Genomic DNA, 24,338 nt, shown 5'->3' with positions numbered 1-24,338 from the left:
AATGGTGGCCTTTTAAGCTCCGCTCTGCAACCTAAACTGAGCCATGGAGTTCGGAGATCGGTAAAGTTGGGACCAGGGTTTAGGGGACCAAGGGGTCTCTACACGGAGATCACAATCGTTTCTGATCCGGTCTGCTTCTTATTTCAGCACCTCGCAGAAAAATAAATGTGTCCGAAGCCATTCAGCCATCTGGCTTTCATTTAGAGAGAGATGGATTACACCAGAACTCAGTCAGCACACACACACACACACACACACACACACACACACACACACACACACACACACACACACACACACACACACACACACACACACACACACACACACACACACACACACACACACACACACACGTTAGAATATGTACATCTGTGTGTCTGATTTTAAGGGTGAATGAGTATGTTTGTGCGCGTGTACAGGGTGTGCTTTTGTTTGTGTGCTTTTGTGTGTGTGTGTGTGTGCGTGCGTGCGTGCGTGCGTTTAGCGCACATGGTTTGGGTATATATCCAAGGGCCAACTGCAGGTCTCCTGCAGGGTGCTGACTCTGCGTATCAACATCTCAAATTCCATCAGAAAGCACAGAAACCGCTCAAACATGTGGTGACCGAGTTTGTGACTTTAGACGAGTTCATATTCAACAATTACACTCTCATATACAGACACACACACACACACGCAGATTGTCTATACGTTGAAAGGACGTGAGTCCCTTCACCATGTAAAGAAGTCGGCCATTAAAAAAAAACAAGCGTATCGAAGTGAAAGTAAAACTGTCTGAGATCTGTCCCAGCGATTAGACGACATTAACAACTCTCCGGAGGAGTGCAGGAAGACTGTCAGAGTTTGTCGAGGGGCGGACCGAGGTAGGGGAGGACCGAGGTAGGGCAGGACCGAGGTAGGGCCGGACCGAGGTAGGGCAGGACCGAGGTAGGGCCGGACCGAGGTAGGGCCGGACCGAGGTAGGGCCGGACCGAGGTAGGGCAGGACCGAGGTAGGGCCGGACCGAGGTAGGGCAGGACCGAGGTGGGGCAGGACCGAGGTAGGGCAGGACCGAGGTAGGGCAGGACCGAGGTAGGGCAGGACCGAGGTGGGGCAGGACCGAGGTAGGGCAGGACCGAGGTAGGGCCGGACCGAGGTAGGGCAGGACCGAGGTAGGGCAGGACCGAGGTAGGGCAGGACCGAGGTAGGGCAGGACCGAGGTAGGGCCGGACCGAGGTAGGGCAGGACCGAGGTGGGGCAGGGCCAAGGTGGGGCAGGACCGAGGTAGGGCAGGACCGAGGTGGGGCAGGGCCGAGGTAGGGCAGGACCGAGGTAGGGCCGGACCGAGGAGGGGCAGGGCCACGGTAGGGCGCGACAGATGGAGGGACAGAAGGACGGAGGGATGGAGGGATGGAGAGATGGAGGTGGGAGGTACAGACTGATTGAAAGAGTGTTATAAATTATAACACAACAATGAACCCATTATCAGTCTGGATCCCTACAACAAGCAACATGGAGGCCATCAGTAAAGGAGCGGGGGTCCTGAAAGTGGGGAGGGCTGTAGTCCAATATTTGGAAGCAAAGTTTGTATGTGTATGCCTCGACTCACTCTCGCTCTCTCATGATGTAGCGCCCTGCAGAGTATTGGGTACTTTAATACTGGTCGGACTCTGTAGAGGGTGTACTGCAGTGTGTACTACCCTGTAAGAGGACATACTGCAGGACGGTGTAGTAGAGTGTGTACTACCCTGTGAAATGATGTACTGCACTACATTGTAGTACTGTGTACAGTAGAAAGCCCACAGCTGCTATATTAATCAGAATACTAAAGGCTCAACTCTCTTGTTAACTTGGCAACGGCCTCTCTCTCTCTCTCTCTCTCTCTCTCTCTCTTATCTTTCATCCTCTCTCTCTCTCTCTCTCTCTCTCTCTCTCTCTCTCTCTCTCTCTCTCTCTCTCTCTCTCTCTCTCTCTCTCTCTCTCTCTCTCTCTCTCTCTCTCTCTCTCTCTCTCTCTCTCTCTCATCTTTCATCTTTCATCCCATCTCTCTCTCTCTCTCTCTCATATCTCTCTCTCTCTCTCACATCTCTCTCTCACACACACACACACACACACACACACACACACACACACACACACACACACACACACACACACACACACACACACACACACACACACACACACACACACACACACACACACACACACGCATGCCAACAGGACATGGAGGTCTCTTTGATGAGGGCTGTTGTGTTTCCTCACCAAGCGGGAGGCCCCCAGCAGCTCCGAGGCCCGGGGGCCCAGGAAGGGGGTCCCTGGCAGAGGGCCCGTGCTGGGGGTCTGCCCGTTCCAGTGACTCACTCTGGCCTCCGGCTCACAGAGCCAACCCTGAGCTCAACTTCTTACCGTTGTGTGTGTGTATGTGGGTTTTATAGTGCATGCTTTATCAGCAGGAAGCCCAGCTGAGGGTCAGATGAACAGAGAGCAGGATAAGGCCCCAGAACCGCTGTCCCATTTACGACCCAGCCTCCACCCTGCACCTCCACACTGAGCATCTCGGGCTTAGCATCAGTCATAGTATATACCACCCAGCATCAACCTTGCACCCCACAGTTAGCATCATTAGCTTAGCATTAGTCATCACATTTATAACCAAGACTGTGAAGTACAAATTCACTGTGTTTGGCGTTAGAGAAACGTTGTTGAATTTAGGAGTAATAATTAGGACTGCACCGACCACTTTTTCATTACGATACCGATTCTAGGAGCAGACATCTTCGTATCGGCTAGTAGGCCTAGTGTTCTGTTATTCCCATCCTTAGTAGGCCTAAGTGTTATGTTCTGCACATGTAGGCCTAGTAATAGGTTATACTCACCAAACCTCTTGTATCCAAAAGACTCCACCTCCTCTTCGTCAACAAAGTCGTCTGTGGAGAACCAGAAAGGTCATCAGTCACTGAGAGGTTTCAAACAGGGTCGTTGCTAGGATGCGAAGAATTTCAGGGCTCAGCAAGGACCTCTTCGTCCAGGGGATTATTTTATATTAACAAGCTCTATTTTATTACCCTGGCACCTTATTAACAATCTTCATCTTTGAAAATATGATATTTGTACCTTAAAGACGGTTTCCGTTTACATTTTCCAGGTAAATTATGAATTGTGATTTGAGTAGTGGTCAGTCAATAGTCTCTCTCTCTCTCTCTCTCTCTCTCTCTCTCTCTCTCTCTCTCTCTCTCTCTCTCTCTCTCTCTCTCTCTCTCTCTCTCTCTCTCTCTCTCTCTCTCTCTCTCTCTCTCTCTCTCTCTCTCTCTCTCTCTCTCTCTCTCTCTCTGCTATTCAAACTACTGCATCATTTTCTATTGATATCTCGATATAGATCTTTATAGATCTCTGATACCTCTATCTTTCTCGATTGCTCTCTATCTCTGTCTATACTTTTATCTCTGTGGTTCTCCATCTCTCTTTGGCTCTTTATGCTAGTGTTCAGTTAAACTCCCCTCCACCTCTTTCCTCCACCCCCAAAGTCACCGGCTGATTCCACTCAACAGTGGAACTCTGGGCAGGCGCCAATTAAATCAATCCACACGGGAGACTCCAAATACTGGAGTGGACTTTTCACTGTGTGGCCCGGGGGTCAATGTGAGTGGGAAGTGTGTGTGTATGCTGAGGTCCAGAGTGCAGGACTGCCGTTTTGCAGCTTGTTTACAGTTGTCTGCAAAGCCTCTCAGCTACAGTGTGGATCGGAGACAGAGAATCCCTGCTAATGCTAAACAGATGCGTACCACAGGGGGGCGTGGTCATCTGAAGCGATGTAGAAAGTCGTTTTGCGAATGATCGATGTCCCATTCTCCCCAAAAAGTACCATATGATAAATTACAAATCAAGACATCCTAACTTGTAAATTAGTTTGATGTACTTTGCCCGCTGGGTATTGAAGGCTGTTAAAGAATAGCTCATAGTTCTGCTCATGGCATTAAATGAACGGTCACATTCAGATGGAAAGGGGTTATGCATCTCAGGTAACGCTACGGTCTCTTTTCCTTGCGTGTCAAATGTTGATGAATGTTGTTTTTATCCATTGCCAATATGCTCACTTTGAACACAGCTGGACAAAGTTTAGGAACGTCAATAAAACTATTATGCCAAAATCGCCATTGTCTAAAAGTAGAACATGCTGAATCCAGACACGCACGTTACCCAAACATCTCCTCTTTCTGCCTCTCTACACGCGATGGAAAAAACCCTCTCCAGTGTTCTACACGTCAGCTGAGCTCCAGATCGCTGATAGTAGGCTAATCTCATCCAGATGTGCGGGTGGGTCGCTCGCAGGCTATCCGTCAGCGCGCATGCACATTGGCACCCAACAACGGACCATCAGAACATGAAACGAGTTTTCCCAGATTGTTTATCCTTATGAAAATCCGCGTACGCATAAATACCTTTCATGGTGGTTGATGAGTCGGTGCGCGCTGCAGAAGAGATCAGAGATTGTATCACTTATTTTGGGGCATCTCAACATCCAAGGAAAGCGGCGAATAAATCAGATCCCCGCAGATCCTCCGCATTGACTTTGCGTCTAAACGTGAGGACTAAAGTCTGGTCTTCATGTCAATAATCTTCTGTTTTGTATCAGAAACCCTTCCTTGCGTTGGTTTGGTTTATTTCGACCCCGTAGAGAGTTTATATCGGAGATCTCAAACTTTTGCTGTTGAAGCGCAGCGTAGCGGAGCGGTGTGCGTCGCCGTGCGCAGTCTGGGCGCAATCACAAACCGTCTGCTACGTCACAGAGCTCCGCGTCCCAGCCGACCAATCAGCGACTCCACCACGTGTTCCCTGGACCTCTTTACTCCAGTGTTTACCGCCTGGGGGGCGTGGTTATGGGGGCGTGGCACTGGGACGTCGTGCTGCGAGGCAATACCGCGGGAGATGAGATGAAATTACCGTACTCGCTTGAAGGCAATCACATCCCTGGGTAAAAAGAAAAATCTGTTTTCAATAAAAGATCAATTCTAATGTTGGACTGGAACTGCTTGAACGAGGCACGCTTGCACGACGTATTTTAAAGGTCTTATTCTTCGATTGACGCTGAAATTGATAAAACAGTACTAGGCCTACTACTACTACTACTACTACTACTACTACTGGTACTACAACTACTATTACTCCTACTCCTACTACTACTACTACTACTGTAGCTATAATAATAGCTAGTTATACTTCTATATACTTCAACATCATCTACAGTAGTATTTTTAGGATTAATATTAGCAGTATCATAGTACGAGTAGTAGTAGGCTACACTATAGTAGTAGTTTTGAAGTAGATCTCTGTACAGGATCGAGTCAGAGATGAAAGCACAGAGCATCCCGAAGATCAGAGAAAATTACTCTGGTTTCATCTCATTAAGCTCCGTTTAGTCTCAACGGGAAACAGCTGTGTGTCCGTGCACACCTGCATTTTTGTGTGTGTATGTGCATGTTTTGCTACTTTCGCACATGCATATGCAAGCCAGATGGGTGTAACAATTTATCAAAAAGTTGGGTCTGTAAGATACTGAACACCAATAACATCTCTCCTGATGACTCCTCTTAGCATCTATAACCTGCTGATCACTCCTCTGATGTCGTCTATAACCTGCTGGTCACTCTTCTGATGTCGTCTATAACCTGCTGATCACTCTTCTGATGTCGTCTATAACCTGCTGATCTCTCCTCTGACGTCGTCTATAACCTGCTGATCTCTCCTCTGATGTCGTCTATAACCTGCTGATCTCTCCTCTGATGTCGTCTATAACCTGCTGATCACTCCTCTGATGTCGTCTATAACCTGCTGATAGCTCCCCTGATGTGAGGTGGGGACGCTCTGGGGGGGCTGCAAAGAGTGCTCAGGGGTGGGGGATGTGCATGACTGACTCAGCAGCCAAAGAAGGAGTACATTGATCACCCTAAAGTGCCCGTTCTGAGCCCCCCTGGAGATTACCCAGCAGGGGAGATCCTGCCATGGCAGGATCCATATCCTGTGGCTGTGTTCCTACAGATGCTGACCGGTGCCCAGACAGGAAGCTCCTGGCCACATGGTGTCTGTGTGTGAGCTCGGTAAATGAAACAGACACTACCTGTGCATGGAGGCCTGTACATGAAACGGTGACAATCACCTTCACTGGTTTAGTGATTGGCAGTGTTCGCTAATCAATGACAGACGACACCCAGGATCTCATCAAGAAGCACCTGAACTAGTAAGCCGTGAGCCGTGATCAACACCTGGAGTTGGTTCTGAAGACAGTCCGTAATGCTTTATCCAAGGTACATTTTCTCTCATGTAATTCATCATTGTAATAATCATGTATTATTTTTCTTTATTATTCTTATTAGTGTGGATGTTGTATCAGCATTCACACGTCTAGGCTATGCTATGAGGCAAGCACGCACACTATAAAATGTTGAAAGTCTTACTACACATACACCTATTGATATTCTTCACGATGTCACAACGAAACCTATTAACCCACTGCCTTGATGCCCTCTAGTGGTCAAATTTCCAAAGTGTATACATATATGCTGCCTTCAAAGCAGCTCGGAGGTTCGGAAGCTCTTACGTGTCTTTACGTAAACCTTCCCTTCTTCCGAGTGTTCAGGAAACGTTCGTAGGCTATGACATAAAACCGGAAAAACATCGTTCGTGGGACTAGACTTCATAACAACAACAACAAGTATGGATGCCCGCAGGGACTTCTTTGCGCTTCTTTGCTGAACCAGATGAATCGGTTATTAGAACTGCTTGCGATGGTTGAACATTAGGGAGAATTTATCAGTTGATTTTTATAATTTACGTTCACACCAAAAGCTGTAAAAGATGCAAAATCGCCGAATAGCTCAAAACGCAACGCTGTTCAAAATATTTACAGCTCATATCGCTCTTGCGATTTTGCTTTTCCATTTAAAGGAGCCGCGCTTTTTGCCTGCATGCTCGTAATTGAGACAAGTGCTGCTGCTGATGCCGAACCACAAAAACAAGATAGTCATACGTTTGGTCAATAGAAAAAAAATAATAAGCATAAATACATGCAACACTGAATAACTAATTAATGGAGCGATTGCTTACATGCTAGATTATAGTTTAGTTGATCTCTATCGTGTGTGTGTGTGTGTGTGTGTGTGTGTGTGTGTGTGTGTGTGTGTGTGTGTGTGTGTGTGTGTGTGTTCAGTATTGTTTATAGCTATGGAAAATATCCGCTCAACGGCAGCATTTGTGCCAGGCAGACACACGGCAAACTGACAAATTAGAAATAGATTTTTGTGCGGTATCTCCCTGCTTCTGAAATGCGCGCACATCTCCACCCACCGCTCGTCCGCTGGTTTCCATCAATATTCCACTGTGCGACCATCCCTGTTTCGCGTAATGCAGATTGCGTATGCCCTCATACATTGTTGAAATCATATGCTGGATGCTTTATTCTTTCTATGTGTTTTTTAGTAACTGATCGGGCTATAATAAGACCACGTTGGCTAAGCAATCGCGGATACGATTCCCAAGGTATATGGAGGGCTTATTTGATGGGTTTTCATGCCAAAACAAAGACCCTGGGTTCAATTTGCGCCGGAATTACACTTTAAGGAGTGGACCCATCAAAAACACATTTCACAAACGCATGTTTTTGAAATCACAATTAGGTTGTTTCATTCATTACTTTTAGTGACTTGCCATCGTTGTCATCTCGGCGAAGTAGTCGATTCAGACCTTTTACCACTATGCTGTTGAAAGTGTACTGGTGTATGGCATTACGGTGTGTTGCGCAAACTGCACAGCCGAAGACAGGAAAACCCTGCAGAAGACGGCAGGAAAATCATCGGCTGCCCCCTGCCCTCCCTGGAGGACATTGCCACCTCCCGGGGGCTGAATAGGGCAAAAATAATTATGAGTGACCCATCACACCCCGGCCATGGCTTCTTCCAACTCCTCCCTTCGGGTAAGAGATACAGGTCCCTTGGGAGCCGGACAAACAGGCTGAGGAATACCTTCTACCCCTGGGCAATTCGTCTACTTAACGCCTGACCCCCCCCCCACTATGGTTAGTGAGCACCACCCCAATTTCATTGTACAAGTTTGCACAATGACAATAAAGTCTGAATCTGAATCTGAAGAGAATGAAGCTCTCCCGCGCGATTAGCCAGTGACGTCAATGGGGGGTGGCAAGTGGAATCACGTGACAGCATTTGGACGATGGATGTCCTTGTCCTACAGGCTGCAGCTGAGCACAAATCAGCCAACCAAAAAATGAACTTCCCTCCGCTAAGGAGGAGGAGGGCACCAGAGACGGCCAATCACATTTTTAGCGGGAATACAACAAATTTACAAGCGCGAAAAAGCCATAACCTACAAGCCGAGCACCGAAGCATAAGCACTTCTTACGGTTCTCAATGCCTCAACTAAACAAGGAGGAGCAGGAAAGCAATACGGGGGACAACCAGGGGTGTTTCTTCAGTGATGAACGGGGATATCTGAGCCAAGTAAGACACATCCTGGAGCATGGGAATCGCAAGGGGGACCGGACCGGTACCGGTGCGTTGTCGGTGTTCGGTTCCCAGGCCAGATTCAGCCTACGAGGTGAGTATTGTGTTCACACATCATGCTCTGAAAGATTAAACTAGTTTCTACATTTTGACAGCGGCTTATACAGGCTAAAATAGCAGGCGAGACGAAGTAGTGCTATGGACTACTATACTACTACCAGGGCTCTCAAGTCTCACGCATTCGGCGTGAGACACACGCAATTCAACCCATGCACACGCTCACACGCCACACTTCGTATTTCTCACGCAGAGAAATTACCAGGGTAGCGCCCATGCACCAACTCGCGCTGCTATTTAACAGTGGATGAGTAGGAATCAAATGGGTTCCCCGTACGTAGGGTGACCAGACATCATCTTTTGCCCAGACATGCCCTCTTCTTTTTGAGACACTTTGAGACATTCCAAGAAGGAATTTCAAAATCGTCCGGGATTTTATTAAAGCCTCATCCATGTTCACATTTAATTTGCGTTGCGTTCCTCTGGGTCGGTCACAAACTAGTTGGGCTACGCCCTCCCCTACTCAGTTCTGTTCGCTTTGCATTGGTGGAAGTGTGTAGGGGGAGAGGTTAAGTAGAGCCTTCAGATTGGACGGTTTGACTTTAGAGTTACCGTCATGTTTTGTATTTTCTTTTTACCATTATTGTTTTATAGGGACAAACATTAACACATTTCTCCTACAGGGGATTGATAAAGTTCTATCTATTGAACAGAAAAAAACACTTGGTCATACTTTACACACTTTACCACAGCACTGGCCTACTGAATGCCTCATATATATTTTTAAGCATTGGACTGAATGCCACATAAATATATAATTATGTTTTTGCACGTTTGCAATGTTTAAAAGTTCAGGGAAAAGTATATGCCTATACTGGTGTTGCTTAGGCCAATATCCTTTTGAGGCAGTGTTGTTTCTGAATATTAGTGTTAAGGGCCAATAATGCTTACTATCATACATTAGTCACCATGTCTTTGGACACATTTGTATGCAGTCACATATTAATATATCCCCCCCTCAATCCTGTACATCAGGGTAAGAAGCTCCACCATGAGGTCCGACCTGGCTCCAAGCCCTCCCTTCCTCAATGTCATCAGCACTGAAGCAGAGTCAGAGCATATCACAACTGGCCCTGGCTTGACCTCCTCCACCCACTGCATAGCCCAGATTATATGCAATGCGGTCGTGTTTTTCCGGAGGAGGAGAAGAATAAGCTAAATAACTGCGAAAACAAATACATTTAATGATGGAGTCTCCTGCTTTCGTTTAGTAATGTCAAGAATTTATTTGGGATTTAACATAGAAAATGTAACATTCAAAATTAATTTCAAAAAACTTGATCAAGGTAATGTAACATTCAACATCAATACAACCTTCAGCTTTCCTTGTGAGGGCCCGGTTTGTTTATATGATGTGGGCGCGTCTGTCTGCGTCACACAAATACCCGGCGCATTTACTGACGCAAATGACGTTTAGAAATGTTCAGCGTAGTGTCCGAATTCTCGTTTGTTCGTTCCCTCCCTATGTAGTGCACTATATCATGAACACTATATACGGAATAGTCAGTGAATAGGGAACTACTTCGAACACAACTAATGAGGATAGGGATGCAACCATAGACTCCTTTTATGACATTGACGACCCTTTTCTTTATGTTCAGACCAGTTCCCCCTCCTGACAACCAAGAGGGTGTTTTGGAAGGGAATTCTTGAAGAACTCTTATGGTTTATTAAGGTAAGAATGAATACCGGGGGGTGCTCAATGCAGCGCTCATCTATTGTTCTTAAGTTTTATTCTTTCATCTTTCTTATTTATTATCTCTACAAACTTTGGGACCTATCTCCTTCCTCAATTGTTCATTGATTTACGCAGAGGTTAGAATTTGACTGCTTTTTAATAACATTAGGCTGGAGAAATTAGCATTAGGCGAGTACATACAATTTCAACTGGTTTAAAAAAAGACAGGCGGGATTATTATAATTCTTTCTCCAAGATCAATACCATACCTTTTCATAAAACATATAGTTTGTGCAGCTAGTAGGCTACCACTATAACTTCAGCTACTACTACTTCTACTTCAGCTACTACAGCTAGCAGCACTACTACTATTTTCCAGCTTTGACAGTATTACAGCTTAGCTTCCAGCTATTGTAACAATGTATTCAGGATTTTGCTTCTTCAGGTAATCATTACCTAAAGAAGCAAAATCCTGAAATACATTACCCGGTAATGTTATTCAGTTTCGACATCAGCTTCCAGGTGGACTGTGCACTGCAATACATTTGACCTTTTAGATTCTTCAGTTCAATTAATTTTACATTTCTGCATTTTGGCAATGCTTTGCGCTTTTCATTCAGCTGTCACTTTATTTGTTTCCAACCATTTACATTATCTTGAATGTTAACATTGTTTACTCCATTTGAACTTTTGTATGAATCCCTTCTCTGGATTTAAGCCATTTAACATTTCTATACCCCTTAAACTAAGTGTTTTTATTAAAACATACTTTCAACCTCACTTTGCACTACAGCACTCACCGCATTTTCTGCAGGAATGCATTTTCTAGTTTACCTTTGGTATTTCCTGTCCAACCCTGAGTGGCGTGGTCGTAACTGTTCCGTGTTGTTGCGGTGGTCCAGGGTTCCACGAATTCCAAGGAGCTGTCTGGGAAGGGCGTGAAGATCTGGGACGCCAACGGTTCCCGGGAGTTCCTGGATAAAAACGGCTTCAAGGAGCGGGAGGAGGGCGACCTGGGCCCCGTGTACGGCTTCCAGTGGAGGCACTTTGGAGCCGAATACACAGACATGCACGCAGGTATTACCACTAGCTATAGCTCCTGGTACACGCCTCCACACGGGAATTAACCACTAGCTATACCTTAATGCGGATGTCCTCTTCTCTTATTGTGTAAATGGACTCTTGTTTAAATATGTCGACATTTTATGTCTCTAAATCACATCAGAAATGTGATCCACTAAGTGAGGGTGTTGGACTCCCAGCTGAAAGGTTCTGGGTTCAATCTCCAATGTCTAGTCGACCTGTAGACATCCCTGAGCAAGATGACCCTCTAACCCAGACCTGCTCCTTACTGACCTGTCTCTGTACTGTCCATCCCCTACCTGCTCCTTACTGACCTGTCTCTGTACTGTCTATCCCCTACCTGCTCCTTAATGACCTGTCTCTGTACTGTCTAACCCCTACCCTCTCCTTAATGACCTGTCTCTGTACTGTCTATCCCCTACCTGCTCCTTACTGACCTGTCTCTGTACTGTCCATCCCCTACCTGCTCCTTACTGACCTGTCTCTGTACTGTCCATCCCCTACCTGCGCCTTAATGACCTGTCTCTGTACTGTCTATCCCCTACCTGCTCCTTACTGACCTGTCTCTGTACTGTCCATCCCCTACCTGCTGCTTAATGACGACGATCAGTGAGACCTATATGAGGGTGCTGTGACATGTCATTGATAGCTGTGTGGTTGTGTGTGCAGACTACTCGGGTAAGGGCGTGGACCAGCTGCAGAAGGTGGTGGACACCATAAGGAGCAACCCGGAGGACCGCCGCATCATCATGTGCGCCTGGAACCCCAGAGGTAACGAGGTCCAACAGACACGGTCGCTGTGATGTGAGGTCAGGTCATCAACAATGCCACTCGCACATTGGAGCTGCAATGGGTCATCACCAGAGTCGCTGTAATGCGTCATCACAACTCGCATACTGTCACTGTAATATATCCCACCTCACACACGCACTATTGGCGTTAAATGTCATCACCACACACATTAGGCCTCTTCAATAGGCCGTCATCACCCACCCAAGTATCAATAGCTGATGGTCAGGAATACTTTAGTTTCAGGCTTCCAGAAGGGTGAAAATTAGTAAATTAGAAGGAAGTTTTAGTCTTGTAACAAGTGCAGGGTCTGACTCTGTTGTGGTAGTGGTGGTAGTGTCTCCCGTCTGACGCCCCCTGCTGTGTTCCTCCAGACTTGCACAACATGGCCCTGCCTCCGTGCCACGCCCTGTGCCAGTTCTACGTATGCGACGGCGAGCTGTCCTGCCAGCTGTATCAGCGCTCCGGGGACATGGGCCTGGGCGTGCCCTTCAACATCGCCAGCTACGCCCTCCTGACCTACATGATCGCCCACGTCACCGGCCTCAAGGTGAGGAGGGCTAGGGACGGCCATCAGCAGGGACCACACTGCACGATAGTCCAACCATTCGAGGGGCGATACGATAGGTTCTGTAAAAACTGCAATACGATATGAAGGGATTGACCTATGGGATGTGATTGTGGTACTGTTGTGATTCTCCAGGTCGTCTAAGAAGAGATTAACCCAAAGGTTTACCTTCAGGGTTCTACAAGTGTGTCGGTGTCCACCATTGTTTTATATGAAAGTGGCTGAGCAGAAATCGACGCCAGTCCACTTTAGGTTAACACACTATAGCTCCCCAGTAGGACGTTACCCTAGTTTCTTCCTCAAGTATCTGCCCCTATACTTTATTTGGATTCCTTTCAATATTGTTTGTCTTTATTATGTTTAGCTATAGATCATTTTCCTAGTATACAAGATTGAGACAAACAAACTAAACTAATATTGAAATTAATCAAAATAAAGTATAGTGGCAGATGCTAGAGGTGGGGGGGGAAAGGAAATGATGGATTAACTCATGGGTGTGTTCTGATAGGATAGTCTGGTCAGGGTCTTCGACTCCAAGAGTCCACGGTTCTACCTTACCCCTGACCGCTCCTTAATGACATGCATCTGAATACACTCTTACTCACTTTGCATGAAGGGGTCTGCCAAATAACTAGTAAAATAGTTATTTGTATTATAATACTGTATTGTGGGAAGCCATCACTCACCAACTCCTGTTCCTGTTGTCCTGCAGCCCGGAGAATTCATCCACACACTGGGCGACGCCCACATCTACCTCAACCACATCGAACCGCTCAAAGAACAGGTAGGCTGAGAATGCAAAGCCTAGATGTAGGACTCCTCCATGTCCAGGGCGTTGTGTCTAACCCGAGACCTGTTCCCCAGCTCCAGAGGGAGGTCCGACCGTTCCCCAAGCTGAAGATCCTCCGGAAGGTGGAGACGATCGACGACTTCAGAGCCGAAGACTTTGAGATCTGTGGCTACCAGCCGCATCCCGCCATCAAGATGCAGATGGCCGTTTGAAATGTTTTATGAGATTTACAGTGTTACATTAAAGAGCTTTTATTATCAACTCCTCATTTTGTTAATAATTTGTTTCATTCCTTGTGGGAAGGGATTTCGCAGTGAGTACATTGTGTAATCAATTTGTAGCCCTCCTCGTTAGTCACATTTGACCCGGGTCATTAAAGTGGGGGTTCCCATGGTTACTCGGGAGCCTTTGCTAAGAGGTTGGCCCAGACCTCTCCGCCAGGGAATTGATGCGTCTCCACAGAAGACTCCAGCATCTCACATGAGTACCCGGGGTCCTGTAACCATGACAACACGTTCTTCAGATTGTAGTCATGATGTTTACACTATATCCAAAACAAGCTACTTTACTTTGATACCGGGGACACTGAAATATACTCAAATACAAAAAAAATAGGTAGCTTTAGGAATCAAGAAAGTCTATTTCTATAATACTTGATTATACATGAATTGTATCCCATTTCCGTATGTGGTAAGGTTCAACTCAACAAGGAAATAACTTTCTGTACGAGGGCTGGCTCTCGCCAAGCTAACATCCTAAAGTCCAGACATAATGTAGTCCATTATGTTGGTTAAGCGAAGGATGAAGTTACTAAGTTGTTTTTGCCAAAAGCATCTTCACTAATCATTGTTGCTGTATCACTAGGTTGCGTAAGCTGGTAGGCTGTTGTTAGATCTAGCTACGCAGGCCTCCGTCTTTATACCAAAAGCAGGAACGACCAATCATACAATATAGTTATAAGGATCCTGATCAGCCTTCCTTTGGCTGGTTTTCAAGCTTTAAGCACATAATAGCAAACCTGTGGAGATGAACTGCCCAATATTTCAATACATTATTTACTTTTGTTAAGAGAGGGCGGGTAGACTAAGGAGCAAATAGAGGTCATGTTTCCAAAAAACATCTGTTCAGCCGTTGATACCAGTAAACCAAACAGTTTGGACAAATCTCAACCTTGGAAGGTGTTTTCAGTGACCGAAAACGGGACCTATCATGTTGGCGCTAGGCCTAAACCCAGACTAAAAATAGGCTTTCAAAAGGTAAGGTGGGTGTGTGCGGAGGAGTAAGTTACCTTGGGGGGGAGGTAGTGAGCGTTGCGGATGACCACCGGGCTGGTGAAATGCTCATGAAGGTGGTCTACGTATTCACACATCCTGAAACATTCAAAACACACACAAGCTGTGAGGACATCCAATCGTGAGTGTGTGACCTGCTGGTTGTCAGGGGAAGGGTTAGGTGTTGGAGCTAAATGGTTGAAGCTGCAGGAGCTGAGAGTGTATTCTGTCAATCCCAGTTGACTAGGGCTGGGCGATTTGGCCTAAAAAGAAATTTCCTATTTTTTCAAAACCAAACCCGATTATTGAATTAAATCGATATTTTTTCTATAAATGACAAATATTTCTTTTTAAAGTTTGGATTTTATTTCAAGAATAACAATGATCAACAAAAGCAAAATTAATAAACATCTCCCATGCTGCCATGTTGATATTTTACTTTTTCTGAAGAGGAGGGGGCGTTACTATGAACTACGGGACCTCAGAGAAGGGGAAGTGGTGGGGCTACTGTAAATACCAGTTAAATATTATATTTTTAAAAATCCACCATAAATTGGAATTACAATTATTTTATTTTTTATTAATTGCCCAGCTCTACTGGATACCATCCTGATCATGTGATCCAACATTCTGTTTCACTACACATGGATCAGCTTGGACCTCTCACTTCCCTTATCGATTTCGGTAGGCGGGAACACTTGCCTTGGGACTCGGGAGGCACCATTACTGTTATGCCGGCAGTGGCCTGTATTTGACATCAACTAAAACACAGGTCCTGATTGCCCCCGATTACATTGACCATTTCAGGAGATCGATGTGGGCAGTCATATGTCTCACGGACTCTAGACATTCTACCGCAAAGTAGAATGTGAGATCATGTGCCAAGGGTGGTCTCCAGGCTTAATCTTCGGTGTGTAAACGTACACATTAATTGCTGGAAAACGTAAAGGAGGGTTTGTTGTTAGAGCTAAATGCTATGGTTGAGTGTTGGAGCTATATGCTGTAGGTCGAGTGTTGGAGCTTTATGCTACAGGTTGAGTGTTGGAGCTATATGCTGTAGGTCGACTGTTGGACCTATATGCTGTAGGTCGAGTGTTGGAGCTTTATGCTACAGGTTGAGTGTTGGTGCTATATGCTACAGGTTGAGTGTTGGTGCTATATGCTACAGGTTGAGTGTTGGAGCTACAGGTGAAGTGTTGGAGCTTTATGCTACAGGTTGAGTGTTGGGGCTATATGCTACAGGCTGAGTGTTGGGGCTATATGCTACAGGCTGAGTGTTGGGGCTATATGCTTCTACAGGCTGATTGCTGGGTTGGGGTTTTGAATACCTGTTGTTGAGGTCTGCTGAGACGGAAATGTAGTCAAAAAGGATGAGGTGTTGAACCAGCTCACAGAGACCCACCCCCCCAGCATGAGGACACACTGGCACTGATTAGGAGTAGGAGGAGGACAGAAAGTGGGGGGTTAATACCATAGTTAGACGACTTATAGTAACAGGTATATAGCTAGTTAGAGGGTCTGAGCTAGTTGCATGGCTAGATAAAGGGTTGGAGCTAGGTGTATTGCTAGCTAGAGTGTTGGAGCTAGGTGTATAGCTAGTTAGAGGGTCTGCGCTAGGTGTATAGCTAGTTAGAGGGACTGGGCTAGTTAGAGGGTTGGAGCTAGGTGTAGAGCTAGTTAGAGGGTTGGAGCTAGGTGTATAGCTAGTTAGAGGGTCTGAGCTAGTTGCATGGCTAGTCTGAGGGTGTGAGCTAGGGTTGTACTTGGAGGGTTAGGGTGGGAGGTGCCAGGCTTAGAGGGTTAAGATTAGAGGGTTAGGATTAGGGGTCGAGCTAGGGCTAGGGTCAAGTGAAGCCGTTACCCTGGAACTTGTGAGCCATGAGTAGCACAGCCAGGTTCTCGTTGACGCTGCCCAACCTGCAGCTGTCGATCTGGACGAACTGCAGCGCAGACGCCTGTAGGAACTGCTTGAACATCACCCTGTTGTGGCACTGGCGGGGAGGGGTTACCAGCATGTCACTAGGGTTTCTATAGGGTAACAGCATGTTGCTAGGCTTTCTATTGGTTTACAGCATGGCACTAGGCTTTCAATCGGTTAACAGCATGGCACTAGGCTTTCCATTGGTTAACAGCATGGCACTAGGCTTTCCATTGGTTAACAGCACGTCAATAGGCTGTTTGATAGTTGGTGTATGGCCCTAGGCTATCTGATGGTTAACAGAATGTCACTAGGCTTCCGAATGGTTAACAGAATGTCACTAGGTTTTCTATTGGTTAACAGCATGGCACCAGGCTTTCTATTTGTTAACATTGCTGGCAATGGTTTTCTAAAGGTTGAAATGACAATGGTTTTCTACTGGTTAACATGGGGAGGATGATTGCCTAATCTCACCTGTTCTCCTGAAGCGACACCAATACCCAGAGGAGCCAGTGCCTGAAACACAACATTTATTATCACGAGAGAGAAATATAGTCACGCACGCACCCCGGTCCCAACCCCTCGGGCCAGGCGGCCCAGGGGAGAGGTGGTGGAGGGCCAGGCGGCCCAGGGGAGAGGTGGTGGAGGGCCAGTCGGGGCCAGAGAGCGTCCATTACCTCACCCTAATCGGCGCCATGGAGAACACCTGCGGCGGAGGACGAGGAAGACCAGGTAACGTTTTAAAGCTGTGCCACGTTTCTTGGGAGGGGAAGCTGGAAGCACGTGGGGACCAGGAAACTTCCAGGACCCGATTTGGACGGGTCGACCATTGGATCTAGTGGACCCTATCCCAGCACGCCCGAGGGAGCCCGCAGGCCGGACGAGGTTGGCAGCCGCGGAACGAACCGCGGAGAGAGCGCTAGACGGGAGCGACCTCCCTCTTCAGGGACGAGACCAACCGAGTCGGGCTGACAAGAACACTGACTCTTCCGTGGCTCACGGAGCCGTGGTATTATTTTGTTTTTTCCCGCGGTGGGCACAGACCCAAACATTTTCCGTTGTGCAATGAATATATGCCTTATTGGGCTTTGAACGGACCTTGGCGCATGGTAATTCCTGAGTGATAGAGACGTTCCTGGGGCCGGGTCGCCACAACACACACAGACACACAGAGACAGAGTCAGAGAGTAAATGTGACCTCTGACCTTAGAGATGGTGGCGTGTCCGAGGATATCGTCCGGGGAGGTGGGCTCCTCGATCCACAGAGGTCTAAACGGCGCCAGGCTGGTCACCCAGCTGATGGCCTCGCCCACATCCCACCGCTGGTTAGCATCGATCATCTGACCACATTATATACCACATTATATACATCATATTATAGAGCACATGATACACTTGTGAATAATCCTGTTATGTTCCAATGAAGAATTAGAATAAAAAGGCTAAATATTAAGCTTATTATAATATTTTCTAATGTATACCCGAACATATAATACTATATCATACTCTTATGAATATATAATACTCTTATGAATGCATAATACTGTATCGTTCTAGATAGAGAGAAAACTATAATTACAGTGTTAAACAATATAATACATTCAAATGTTATGAATTTCACCAAAGTCTTGTCTGGTCCGATCATCTGGCGAATCAGGCGGCACCGTCTCTCGTCATCCTCTAGCTCCGCCCCCACCTTCACCTTGAACCGACTCCACCCACTGGCCAAGGCGTCCGTGCAGAGCTTCACGTGCACACACAGAAGAGCCAGACATTGTATAAACACAATGGTCATGTGTTTTACCCACAATCCCACTGGGGAAGAGGAAGTCTAAGGATTTAAAAGTGTAGTGCAGAAGCCTAAAATAGTGTCAGTATAGGACCAAAGCCATGAAGGTAGGTGGGGTGTAGAAACCTGTGTGAGCTGCTGGTCGGAGTATCCCAGCCAGGCGCAGGAGGTGGTGTAGGCGGGGTAGCCCTCCGTGAGCATCTGCTCCTCTGGAACCAGGAATAGAACCATCAACCACTAAAGCAGGGGGCCCCAACCACAGGATAATCATCTGGGATCATGAGATATTGCTTATTTGGAAGCTATGGATATTTAATGATGAAAGAGAACATTAGTTTAAGATTAAAAGGTCTCATTAAGGTTCTGTATATATAAACCAACCGTAAAAACTGATCTAGGGTGGAATGGATAGGCAGTGTGCTGAAAACTGAATCAGGATGCTGAGTTTGATGAGCCTTATTACGACCAAAGGTGGAGTTACAAACTGATGGAATTATTTGTTCTGGAAACAAAGCTAGAATGAACGAGTAATAAAGATCTCAATTTCAAATCGAGCAGTGCATAAATAGCCTCTTTTACATCCCTGTAAAATACTGTGTTCCTGTTGCTGTTAATAAACATTCCTTTTTCTTATCAGTCTCACGGTACTGGAGGAATACAGCTTTGCAATCACAAGAGCATTATTAGAAAAACATACAATTATAACATGCAATGATATACATCCCCCAGATAAGAGCGAACATGGTGTTCTCCCCTGAGTAGAGGATAATATCGTTTTAAATTAACCCGACGTTATGTAGGCCTGCAGTAGCATAAACATTATAATTTAACCTGAAAATACACCGGGTAAATTACTGAAAGTTACATGAATCACTTTACAACAACCATATCTCTTACTCACATGATTGCGTACTCAACCCATCAACCCTCAACTCATCACTTGAATGGTGAGACATGCAAGCATTCATTAGGACAATTATGATTACTTATCCGTCACAACTGAGAACCTCAATAATCCACAGACATTTTGGAAAGTGATTAAGTCTTTATCTGTAATTAAAAGTCCTCAGGCTCTTCCGACATTTGTTCTAAAAGACTCAGTCCCAGTCTATGATAAAACTGAGGTCCTAAATTGCTTTAACAATCATTTCGTATCATCTGGTTCTTTGTTTGACTCTACAGGAGCTACCTCTGTGACTCCCTGCACAGACCTCCCAAGGTTTAAAGGAGAACCCTATTTTTTTTACCTTTTACTGTGCCGCAAGTGCATAAAGCCCTCAAAACGTTAGATCACAGAAAACCCCCTGGATCCGACTTGATGGCGCCCTATTTTTTTTTTTAAATAGCAGCTGATTTTGTAGCACAGCCTCTTAAAATCCATTTTAATCTCTCAATCGAAAACAAAGAAACTCCATCTGTTTGGAAGTCAGCTTTTGTTACCCCCTTATTAAAAGGAGGCGATCCAGCAGCTTTAACTAACTACAGGCCAATATCAAATTGGTGAGTCTTGTCAAAAGTTCTTGAATCTCTTGGCTCAACTAAAAGAGTTTCTAAACTCAAGTTTCTAAATGATCTTCTCTCAAAACTACAATAAGGCTTCAGGAAAAATCACAGTACCATCACTGCTACAAAAGTGATCAATGATATACTATTTGCTCTTGATAAAAAGCATTAAGGTGTGTCACTTTTTATTGATGTGGCAAAAGCTTTTGACACTGTGAACCATGAAGACCATTTAAAGCATAGGCTTCTTTGATTGGGTTTGTCAGATCATGTAGTTTCCTGGTTCACACATTATTTGAGCGACAGTACTCAGTGTATTAATTATGATGGTCTGTGTCTTGAATTTGAGAGTGTCCACAAGGGGGTGCCAAAGGGTTCGATATTAGGAACCCTCCTGTTATTATGTACATTAATGGGTTGGGGGAAAAAATGTAGACGCTAACATACATTTTTAATGCCAATGACAATTATTTACTGTTTTGGATCAACTCATGCTAAAGCTGCTGAATCTCTGCAGAGAGCTTTTGATGCGGTCCAGCAAACACTCCTGCAGCTCAAACTAGTCCTCTATGCTGACAAGACTAAACTAATGTTGTTTTGAAAAACGAAGAAAGTACCTCAAACTGTCCCCACAGTGTTCACTCTTGAGGGAAATGTCATAGAGGTGGTTCATCTGTACAAATAACTTGTTGTCTTGCTTGATGACTCCCTCACCTTCAAGCCCCATATTGTCAATCTTGTGAAGAAACTCAAACTTAAAGGGTTTCTTCTTCCGAAATAAATTGTGTTTCTCTTTTGAGGTGAAAAAGCAGCTTGTCACTGCAACATTTTTATCCATTTTAGATTTCGGGACCTGATGTATATGAACGCCTCAGCTCAATGTCTAAGTAAGATTGACCATGTTTATCATGCTTCTTTGTTCTTCTGTGGAGCCCTGACCCATCATTGTGAAGTGTATTCTCGAGTGGGATGGCCTTCTTTGTCCACAAGGAGGCTGGGACACTGGTGCACTTTTATTTACAAGGACTTGCTTGGGCTACTGCCCTCCAACATCTGTAATCGAATCACACGGAGAAGCGTTGATTGCTGTTGCTGTCTGTTCCAAATGCCCGCACAAAACTGGGAAACATGGCTTTCATCTACTCTGCTCCTGCTACATGGAACATGCTGCAAAAAGACTGGAAAATAACAACTGATTTCTTTGAATGCTTTTAAATCCAGAATGAGAGCACTTGAGACGACCTCCTTTACTTTAAATAGTTTTTTATCATTCTAATTGCTGTGTGTATGTTGTAACTGTGTTACTTTTGCTGCCTCTTGGCCAGGACTCCCTTGAAAAATAGGTTTTTAATCTCAACGGGACTTTCCAGGTTAAATAAAAAAATAAAAAGAATTGGCAGATGTTGGTGGGGTTAAAACGATGCACTTGGAAGCAGATGCAGATCTAAGATCTAAATCCGTGATCAGGAGGCGATTATTTTGAACCTCTGCTGTCCAGTGTAAAAATGTAGCATTCACCCCCCCTGTAAGGGCTTCTCAAGAGGCTCCTGACACAGTAGTCATTACTGAAACTTGATGTTTTCCCTACTGGGCTTACCTCGCTCTGTCTTGCCTGTCTGGGCTTTCCTGAGGAGGTCTGAGTGAGAGTGAGAGAGTGAGTGAGTGAGTGAGTGAGTGAGTCAGAGAGCGAGAGAGAGTCAGAGAGACAAACCCACAAATCAAAAAAACCCGGGACTGATGATTTGGAAATCGAGCACCATAATCAGACATTAGTTGAATGGGCTTCTTTATTACAGTCCCGTTTGATAAACTGCTTCCTAAGCTGTTATGTAATAAAGTGCAGCATGCCTCACCCAGAGCCTCCTGCTCAGTGAGAGCGTCCGTGATGTATCTGAAGTCAATGCAGGACACCAGCTGCTCTGGGCTCTAACACACAGGATCCCACACGCTCACTAAGGATGGCTTCACACACAGCAGCCAATACAGTCTCCCTCCAGATCAACACACAGCATCCAAAATGGTTGAACTCTAGATGTGTTCACATACAGCGGTCAATACGGTTTCGTTTACTGACCATGTCGACGAGCAGCTTCCACAGCGGCTGGTGGAACAACGTAATGACGGAGGGTTAGTCGTGGCGCTCTATCCGCCCGCTCCCATTCATAGCAGCATATGAAGGACAACATTTTGGTTCCGATGACCCTACCTTGCCCTCCACTCGGGCCCAGAGGTCCCAGACGGCGTTCAGCACAGCCGCGGTGGCTAGCTGGATCACACCCTTCTCCGGGCCGATCTGGTTCGGATAAATAACATTTTAGCTGGCGTTGCGACGTGTACACCAACTATTTATTGGCCATTTAGCAGAAACGTTTATCCAACGTGTCCCCGATCTGGGTCTGTTGAAACTTTGTCATTATTATACTTCTGTTGCTCTTAAATGCAGATGTATGGGGTCACTGGGGTCCCTAAAGTCACGCGCGCGCGCGCGCGCGCGCGCGCGCGCGCGCGTGCGTGCGTGCGCGTGTGTGTGTGTGTGTGTGTGTGTGTGTGTGTGTGTGTCAAACCGGATCTGGCCCATGAAAGCCCAAGGTCACCAAACATAACTTCCACAAAATAACGAAAAACCTGGGAGGAATCCAAGGTCCTGGCCCTCAGGAATTCCTCCCAGGTTTTTCGTTATTGTGTGGAAGTTATGTTTGGTTTGGAATAAATGTGCAGTTTTGGCCGAAGTAAACTCTGAATTGTGTCCTGACTGGAAGAAAGCTGGTGTGTGTGTGTGTGTTTACCCATCTCATTTGGCCATCGCTGGTGAGCAGACGGTAGAATCCACGGAAGTCGCCAACTATTTCCTCCAAGGTCTTCCCAACAACAAAACCAGAGAGGGCCTTCACGGCACAGACAACTGATAAATAAAGAAATGTATTAATATGAATTATTCACACTACTTTGAAAAAAACACGCAGAACTATGCGTGTACGCGCAGTTCGTGAACGCCCAGGGGGGATAAATAACCAACTCACATAGGCGCCAATACCGCTGGGGACGAGTACCCACCAGTTTTCGTAAAGATTAATTTTGTACCCACCACTTGTAAAAAAAAAAGTAGTCTTAATAAGCGGGTCACTAGGCGAAGCAAGACCCCATCGCTTCGCTTTGTATGGACAACAAATTAGGTGTTAATACCAATACTCTTTGGCTGGGATGCAATGATAAGGCATCAGACAATCAAGCAATTTTAGCCTGAATACATAGGTAAAAAGCACCAGAGCAGGTGTCTAGTACCATGGACAGTATCAGAGCGATAACCTGTTGAACTTAATGGATGTGGTAGGCTACACCACTGGATGCATCTGCAGACCACTGCCACATAAATAAAGTTTGCCTGAATGCCTGATGGAGGCTATAGGAATGCGTGTTGTGAATTGAGAACAGCCAGATGATGTGATGCAGCGTTCAGCTGTGCAATATATTTTTTTTAGCTTTTTCACTCTTGACGACTTTTGTAGTGCCGTGTGTAGCCACACGTTTGCCCCTTCTGAACATAAACACGACGTTCATTTCCTTTCCTAGCTCCTCTTGTTTATGTTGGTAGCTTAGCCGTGTCAGGTCACGTAGTCAACATCGGATACATGGAGCAGAACAAAGTGGGTCATATGTCCAATGCTTTTGGGAATCGTTTTCTTCATAAAACGTGCCAGACAGTTTTTTGTATACATTTTATTCCTTAGTAATTATTAGCTACATGGGTATGCCATCGTTCAGAACGAGAAAAAAGAGGAGTAAAAAAAGAGTGCATCTCATTGTACCCACCATTTCCGAAAATGCACTTCCGAATGCCTATCGTTTCCCAGCACATTTCAAACCAAACTGAAGCCCATACCAACTCACCAACTTCAGTTCCTCTTCCAACAGTAAAAGTCAATCCATATCCTTTCATCCCACCGTCAGTCTCAATAACTACGTACGCAACGGAGTAATCCGGATCTGTATGCTACAAAATAAAAAGTTATGGATAAGTTAAGTGATCGATTATTGATTAACTTATGTCAGCGCGTCTTTTGGGGTACAGTACATCCGCAAGAACGCAAGTGTCCGTGTCGGCATTGTTCTGTAATAACTTACCATCGCATCAGATCCATGTTGCCCCAAGGACGTGGGGAACCTCACGTCCTTTACTGTGAGTTTCACTATTTTCTGCGGCATGTTGTTTTCCGTAAATGTCCAGTCAGCGCCGGACACAGCGTGCGAAACACCACAGAAGAGTGGTCCACAACATGGACCCGCCCACCGACAGCTCTGATTGGTAGGCTGAACAGCGTTGCTCACAAATAACGCGC

The 24,338-nt window shown here is 45.8% G+C and overlaps 3 protein-coding genes across 6 annotated transcripts in view; 1 reads left to right on the top strand and 2 right to left on the bottom strand.

The window, feature by feature from the left end:
* Positions 1–4,766, bottom strand: part of LOC130376752 (collectin-12-like) — a 31,117-nt gene extending 26,351 nt beyond the window's left edge. Inside the window, exons 1-2 of one of the 2 annotated variants that reach the window (XM_056583608.1) lie at positions 4,425–4,766; positions 2,862–2,912 (exon numbers count right to left, since the gene is read on the bottom strand). In XM_056583608.1, the coding sequence (XP_056439583.1) occupies positions 2,862–2,912; positions 4,425–4,431 (58 nt within the window). In that variant the 5' untranslated portion in view covers positions 4,432–4,766. The remainder of the gene's footprint in view (positions 1–2,861; positions 2,913–4,424) is intronic. The other variant, XM_056583609.1, reaches the window with a different exon arrangement.
* A 3,446-nt stretch (positions 4,767–8,212) lies between these two features.
* tyms (thymidylate synthetase) lies at positions 8,213–13,805 on the top strand. Its single transcript, XM_056583793.1, has 7 exons — positions 8,213–8,589; positions 10,214–10,287; positions 11,193–11,367; positions 12,043–12,144; positions 12,537–12,712; positions 13,443–13,514; positions 13,595–13,805. The coding sequence occupies exons 1-7, from the start codon at positions 8,403–8,405 to the stop codon at positions 13,730–13,732; spliced, it is 924 nt and encodes a 307-aa protein (XP_056439768.1). The 5' UTR covers positions 8,213–8,402; the 3' UTR covers positions 13,733–13,805.
* Positions 11,822–24,313, bottom strand: enosf1 (enolase superfamily member 1). Of its 3 annotated transcripts, XM_056583790.1 has the most exons (15): positions 24,124–24,313; positions 23,890–23,992; positions 22,788–22,903; positions 22,208–22,294; positions 22,076–22,102; positions 21,855–21,927; positions 21,599–21,637; positions 18,625–18,707; positions 18,331–18,453; positions 17,915–18,049; positions 17,184–17,225; positions 16,653–16,782; positions 16,120–16,219; positions 14,809–14,890; positions 11,827–14,016 (listed from the first exon to the last, which is right to left on the bottom strand). In XM_056583790.1, the coding sequence occupies exons 1-15, from the start codon at positions 24,202–24,204 to the stop codon at positions 13,915–13,917; spliced, it is 1,323 nt and encodes a 440-aa protein (XP_056439765.1). In that variant the 5' UTR covers positions 24,205–24,313; the 3' UTR covers positions 11,827–13,914. The 3 variants fall into 3 exon arrangements, with proteins under 3 accessions (XP_056439767.1, XP_056439765.1, XP_056439766.1); XM_056583791.1 differs by lacking the exon at positions 21,599–21,637 and having other exon boundaries at positions 24,124–24,277; XM_056583792.1 differs by lacking the exons at positions 21,599–21,637; positions 21,855–21,927; positions 23,890–23,992; positions 24,124–24,313 and having other exon boundaries at positions 11,822–14,016; positions 22,788–22,874.
* Between the last annotated feature and the right edge of the window lie 25 nt (positions 24,314–24,338).

This window comes from Gadus chalcogrammus, chromosome 23, assembly GCF_026213295.1.
Source record: "Gadus chalcogrammus isolate NIFS_2021 chromosome 23, NIFS_Gcha_1.0, whole genome shotgun sequence".
Lineage (NCBI taxonomy): Eukaryota > Metazoa > Chordata > Actinopteri > Gadiformes > Gadidae > Gadus > Gadus chalcogrammus.
This window is presented reverse-complemented; position numbering and strand designations above follow the sequence as displayed.

Coding starts and splice junctions, on each gene's coding strand:
- tyms (XM_056583793.1), top strand. CDS start 8,403: ATGCCTCAACTAAACAAGGAGGAGCAGGAAAGCAATACGGGGGACAAC. Junction 8,590..10,213: donor GGCCAGATTCAGCCTACGAG/GTGAGTATTGTG, acceptor CTTTATGTTCAG/ACCAGTTCCCCCTCCTGACA. Junction 12,145..12,536: donor GTGCGCCTGGAACCCCAGAG/GTAACGAGGTCC, acceptor GTGTTCCTCCAG/ACTTGCACAACATGGCCCTG.
- enosf1 (XM_056583790.1), bottom strand. CDS start 24,204: ATGCCGCAGAAAATAGTGAAACTCACAGTAAAGGACGTGAGGTTCCCC. Junction 22,904..23,889: donor TGGAAGAGGAACTGAAGTTG/GTGAGTTGGTAT, acceptor TTTATTTATCAG/TTGTCTGTGCCGTGAAGGCC. Junction 22,295..22,787: donor GCGATGGCCAAATGAGATGG/GTAAACACACAC, acceptor TATCCGAACCAG/ATCGGCCCGGAGAAGGGTGT.